Genomic DNA, 6,743 nt, shown 5'->3' with positions numbered 1-6,743 from the left:
AGACAGACAGACAGGTGAATACACAGACAGACAGACAGACAGGCAGGTGAATACACAGACAGACAGACAGACAGACAGGTGAATACACAGACAGACAGACAGACAGACAGGTGAATACACAGACAGACAGACAGACAGACAGACATGTGAATACACAGACAGACAGACAGGTAAATACACAGACAGACAGGCAGACATGTGAATACACAGACAGACAGACAGACAGGTAAATACACAGACAGACAGGCAGACATGTGAATACACAGACAGACAAGCAGACATGTGAATACACAGACAGACAGGCAGACATGTGAATACACAGACAGACAGACAGACAGACATGTGAATACACAGACAGACAGACAGACATGTGAATACACAGACAGACAGGCAGACAGACAGACATGTGAATAGGCAGACAGACAGACAGACAGGTGAATACAGACAGACCAACAGACAGACAGACATGTGAATACACAGACAGACAGACAGACAGGTGAAAAGAAAACAGACATGATGAGTATAAGATGAACAGACAGGCAAGTAGGAAGGCAGATAGATAGACAGACAGGAAGACAGACACTTACTGGTGTCACTTTGTGTGTGATTTTTAAAAATACAATAAAGTCAGAGATACACAACAACAAAATTACAAGCAAGATGCTGTAAAGTGTGTGTGTGTGTATGTGTGTGTGTGTGTATATGTGTGTGATTAGATTACTCCTGTCAGAAGTGTTGTTACAAATGCTGTTGTCTCAGCTGAAAAGTTTTTTGTGCATACTGGCTGCATTTCAGTTTAGATTTAGTGAAGGAACTTAATTTATCACACACACACACACACAGGAGAAATGAAAGGAGAGAGATAAAGACAGAGTGTGTGATGTTGTGTCCCAGGAAGATGATGGTGTTATGATGTGACACTGTTGTCACTGCTGCTCAGTTATGACACACTGACTCACACACACACACACTCACACTCACACACATTAAAAAGAGTTGAATTCTGACCTGCTGAGTGTATGTGGTGGTCAGTGTGTGTCACAAATCACACAGGATGATCTACACAGTGTAGGAACTCAGATCATTACAGACTGACTCGAGACGTAACAGAGACGCTTTTATTTTTAAAACTTTATTTTTCTCTTGTTTTGGAATTTTATTTTAAACAAAAATAACTTCATGTTGGACTGGAGGTGTGTGTGTGTGTGTGTGTTTAACAGATTGTGTACTAAAACTCCTCAGCTGTATAAAAAGTTCAAATGAAGGATAAACATAGCGAGAGATGAGTGTGTGAGTGAACGAGAAGTGATGGTGCCACGCTTTGATCCCTCATCAGAAGTCCACACACACACACACACACACACACACACACACACACACACACACACACAGATGAAGGGAAACCCAGGTGATGCTAATGATCTGCTGTGTGATCTCAGAGCTCTCACAGGACTGACAGAATCATCACACACACACTTTCTCTTTCTATCTATTTCTTTCATTCTCTCTACAGTAAGACTGCAAAAACTCATGACAGTGTGTGTTTTCTGTGTGTGTGTGTGTGTGTGTGCATGAGGGTAAGTGGTGTCTCACTCCACACAGCAGTGTGTGAGTCTCTCATCAATCCTCCTTGATCAGTGTAGTGCAGAGTGTGTGGTGAGTGTTAATGGACTTCACTGTGTGTGTGTGTGTGTGTGTGAGTGAGCGAGAGAGATTGATGAGTATTGTTACATACTGAACTACTTTTCTACCACAAACATGAAACATGAGAGTCAGACAGAGCAGGTGGTTTTACGCTCACCTGTGTGTGTGTGTGTGTGTGTGTCTTTAGCTGGATGAGGGAAAGTATCTTCTCAGGTATTCTCTCGAGCGCAGATCCGCCTGAAATACACAGTGACCACAGAGTGTAAACATTACGACTGATCTTATATCCACACACACACACACACGCACGCACGCACGCACACGCACACACACAGCACCTTGTGTGTATTTAATAAAGAGTATACATTTGTTCACGCTGCCTACTGAACCTCCAGAGACTGAACACAAATGTGTTAGTGCTTGATGAGTAAAGTTCACACTTTACAGAAGGGATGATGAAGCCTGTTGGTCTTACATAACACACACACACATGCACACACACACACACACATGCACACACACACACACACAAGGCTAAACATCGCTGTGTGAGTGAGCAGGTTTGGAAAGACGCCTCATGAATCTGCTCAGAGCTTTTCAGCGGGCGTTCGGCCATCTTTTGTCCTGCGAGGTGTTACTGAGTCAGAGAGAGCGCATGTGTGCGTTTGTGTGTGTGTGTGTGTGTGTGTGAAGGAGGGAGGGAGGTGTGTGACTCAGCACCATCACGTACAGAAAGTGAGCAGAAACATCTTTTACTTCGCTCTTAGATGTCCTTTACATTTAATCTTTATTCCAGTTTTGCCCAAAAAATGATTATATATGATGAATATACTGTATTGCACACACACACACACACACACACACACACACCAGACACTTCTGTGAAACCAATCAGCCTACTGCACATGTCTTTGGACTTGAGGAGGAACCTGAGAACCTGGAGGAAACCCGGAAGCACCTGGAGGACATGCAGCTCCACACACACACACACACACACATAGAAAGACAGACAGGAAAATAGACTGACAGACAGAGAGGTACATAGATAGGGAGATGGTAAAAGGACTAACAGACAGACTGGTAGATAGAAAGAGAGACAGCCAGGTAGATAGAAAGACACATGGGTAAACAGACTGACAGACAGACAGGTAGATAGACTGTCAGACAGACAACTAAACAGACTGACAGACAGACATGTAAACAGACTGACAGACAGACATGTAAACAGACTGACAGACAGACAGGTAAGCATACAGACAGGAGCGATGAGATTAGGTTAGAAGACATAGAGGACAGGAAACTTTGAGAAGTGTGCAAAATGTTGAGGAATGTCATTATCTCACAAATCTGATATTAACAAGTGTGTGTGTGTGTGTGTATGCGTGTGTGTGTGTAGATGAACTCCTCCTTGAGTATGTCTGTCAGTGAGCATTTCACTTAATCTTTTTTGTCTTTGTGTTGATCTTTTCTTCAAGTATGTGTGCGTGTGTGTGTGTGAATGTGTGTGTGTGTGAATGTGTGTGTGTGACAGCAGTGTCCACAGGAAACCATCCCACAGCCAAACTATGACTAATAACACCAGCATGCTCTGAAAATTAGGCACCACCTGTCGCACTGTTCTCCTTTTAAACCTGCCCCCTGCTGCCCAACCTTTCTCTCTCTCTCTCTCTCTCTCTCTCTCTCACACACACACACACACACACACACACACACACACAATGAACCACTCAGGAAGGAAAAGAAAATGCAGTGTGGAGCTAAAGAAAGCTGAGAGCGTGGGTATAAAAGTTAAGGGATAAAAATCTTAACAAACAATCCACACTTTGTGTGTGTGTGTCCATAGCCTGGCTTTCAGAGGCTGGTGTGGGAGGGAATGAGAGGAGAGGAAAGAGAAGATGAAGAAACTGAAGAGAGAGTGGGAGAGAGAGAGAGAAGACAGCAGAGAGGTAGTTGAGAAACGTGGCTGGTGTTAAAACGTGGCATGATGTTTGTCACTCGTCTTCATCACTGTGTGAACTCTTCATCACAAGGCTCGCTCATCTTCATCACTGTGTGAACTCTTCATCACGAGGCTCGCTCATCTTCATCACTGTGTGAACTCTTCATCACGAGGCTTGCTGGCAGCCTTCTAATGACCACAAACGTGCAACAACAAAGACCACTTCAAGCACAAACTTCATGCAACACAACAGAAGAAGATTCAGTTCTGTCGCGTGTCTCAATTTCAAATCTGTCCCTAACAGGCATGTAGGGCTTTAGGGTCTCCTGGAGGTGTTATATGGAGGCTTTAAGGTGCTTTATAGAGGCTTTAAAGTGTTATATGGAAACTTTAATGTGCTTTATGGGTGCTTTAAGGTACTTTTTGGAGGCTTTAACGTGTTTTGAGGAGGCTTTAAGATTTTATATGGAGGCTTTAAAGTGTCATTTTAACACTTTAAGGTGCTTTATCAAGGTTTTAAAGTGTTATATGGAGGTTTTAAGGTGCTTTATGGGTGCTTTAAGGTGCTCTGAGGAGGCTTTAAAGTGCTTTAAAGAGGCTTTAAAGTGTTATGTGGAGGCTTTAAGGTACTTTATGGAGGCTTTAATATGTTATACGGAGGCTTTATGGTGCTTTATGGAGGCTTTGATGTGTTATATTTAGGCTTTAAGGTGCTTTATAGAGGTTTTGAAGTGTTATATATTGACGCTTTAAGGTGCTTTATGAATGCTTGAAGCTACTTTGTGGAGGCTTTAAGGTGCTTTATAGAGGCTTTAAGATACTTTATGGATGCTTTAAGGTGCTTTTCGGAAGCTTTAACATGTTTTATGGAGGCTTTAAGGTGCTTTACGGAAGGTTTAAAGTGTTATATGGACGCTTCAAGGTGTTATATGGAGGCTTTAAGCTGCTTTGTGGACACTAAGGAATTTTATGGACACTTTAAGCTGCTTCATAGGGGATTTAGTGTGCTTTATGGAGGCTTTAAAGTGTATTATATGCACACTTTAAGGTGTTTTGTGGAGGCTTCTGACTGCTTTATAGGAGATTTATTGTGCTTTATGGTTTAATTTTATGTCTTTTAGGCTTAGCGCTTACGGCTTTAGGGTAGTTCTGGAGACTTCAGGGTGTTTTATGGAGGTTTTAGGGTGCTGAGGTGATTTTAGGTGTTTATTCGGGGGCATTAGATTAGATACGGTTCCAGATTTAGATAATTTTGGAAGGCTTTAGAGTGTTGGTGGAGAACATTCCAGTGTTGAGGAGCTTTGAGGGTGTATTTAGGGTGCTTTAGGGTATTGGGGAAGTTTTTGGTGGGGCGTTACTGTGTTGAGAACACTTCCTGAGCACTGGAGGAAGCTCTAAGAGTCCAGAGTGACGGTCGGAATACTCGTCTCCATCTGCAAAATGAAATATACATTACGCTTCCTGTTATTTCCGGCACACTGTCTTGAAGCAGCTTTTAGGATAATAGTTTATGAGTGTGTGTGTGTGTGTTTGTGTATGTGTATGTGCACGCATTAAGAGCAGAGAGTTTTCTCAATGCACCCACAATCCCACTGAGACTCCCACACAAGCACTCCATCATTCTCTGTTTCTCTCTCTCTCTTTGTCTTTCTTCCTCTCTTATCTCCTTCATTCATCTCTTGCTCCCTCTCTCCCTCCCACTGTCCCTCCATCTGTCCTCCATTTTCTCTCACGATTTGTCTTTTCCTGCTTCTCTCTCTCTCTCTCTCTCTCTCTCTCTCTCTCTCGGGTCAGATCCCATCATACTCCAGCACATTTACTGATTCTGATTCATTAAGGTTAATCGTAAGTATTTGCACCCACATGAAGAACTAAAATGTGCTCATACAGCTGCTCTATATCCAGGAAGGGGCGGAGCCACATGATGTCATTATAGTTTACGCCTTGCTAAAATTGAAGGCTATATTGTGCTTACAAATTACACTATATGTGTCCAAAGTATGTGCACATCTCCTACTGATGGAGTTCAGGGGGTTCAACCATGCCCGCTGCTTAAAGGAGCATAAAATGAAGCTGGTGATGTTTCTGCTTCGGTCCAACTGTGACATGGAAGCATTTGACAGTGTGTAGCATTACTCACTCAGTGCTGCCTCTGGAAGCAACATCTGCACAGCTTCATGAAACAGGTCTCCATGACCACAGACATATCTAAGATCACTCTACAGCAATGGCAAGTGCTGGCTGGAGTGGTGTAAAGCACCGTCACTGGATGCACTGCAAATCTAGCAGTCTGATGGTTTGGTGGAAGGCAGAAGAACCGCAATGGTGAAGCGTGGTGAAGGAGGAGTATAGATCTGGGCTGGTCTTCAGGGTTTGAACCTCTTATTTCCTTGGAAGGTGAATATTATCTCAACACATGACATTTTAGACAACTTCAAGCTTCTGAGTTTGTAGAAACATTCTACTGAAGATTGTTTCCTGCTCCAGCCTGACTCCATAAAGACAAAGCTAGACAAGTTTGATGTTAGAGGAACTCCAGTGTCCTGCACTGAGGCCTGACCTCAAGTCTGAACTGCTTTAGGATGAACTGTAATATTATACGTTACACTGAGTGTAATAACAGGGTGAATGATACAGTATTACACCATTACAGACTCTCAGACCTGGCCGAGGTGCACTCATTTACAGGAAGGGATCCAGATGGATTTGGAGCGTTAAACCCAAAGCGCTCGTGAAATCTCCGCAGTGTCGGAGCTCTTGGCCGTCCTTGACTTCCTGGCCACAGTTACTGGAACATCACGGCGTTTTTCTGCTGCAGTGTCCGTCACTCTCAGCTCACTTCTCTCTGATGAGTCATATCAGGTTCAACACTTTACTCGAGGTAAGCGGTTTTCTTAAATGAGGTTCACACACACACGCACACACACGCGCACACACACACAAACACGCACACACACAAACACACACAAACACACGCACACACACACACACACACAAACGCGCACACACACGCACACACACGCGCGCACACACACGCGCGCACACACACGCGCGCACACACACGCGCGCACACACACGCGCGCACACACACGCGCGCACACACACACGTGCGCACACACACACACCATATCTATTATACCTCACGTTAAACATACAGGGT

The 6,743-nt window shown here is 43.8% G+C and overlaps 1 protein-coding gene across 2 annotated transcripts in view; it reads right to left on the bottom strand.

The window, feature by feature from the left end:
• Nucleotides 1–1,094: 1,094 nt before the first annotated feature.
• The window catches only part of LOC131361295 (endonuclease V-like), a 12,398-nt gene continuing 6,749 nt past the window's right edge, over nucleotides 1,095–6,743 (bottom strand). The window contains exon 7 of one of the 2 annotated variants that reach the window (XM_058402334.1): nucleotides 1,095–1,881. In XM_058402334.1, the coding sequence (XP_058258317.1) occupies nucleotides 1,828–1,881 (54 nt within the window). In that variant the 3' untranslated portion in view covers nucleotides 1,095–1,827. The remainder of the gene's footprint in view (nucleotides 1,882–6,743) is intronic. The other variant, XM_058402333.1, reaches the window with a different exon arrangement.

Source organism: Hemibagrus wyckioides, linkage group LG11 (assembly GCF_019097595.1).
Source record: "Hemibagrus wyckioides isolate EC202008001 linkage group LG11, SWU_Hwy_1.0, whole genome shotgun sequence".
Taxonomy (NCBI): Eukaryota; Metazoa; Chordata; class Actinopteri; order Siluriformes; family Bagridae; genus Hemibagrus; species Hemibagrus wyckioides.
The sequence above is the reverse complement of the archived record's forward strand: the minus strand, read 5'-3'. Positions and strand labels throughout refer to the sequence as shown.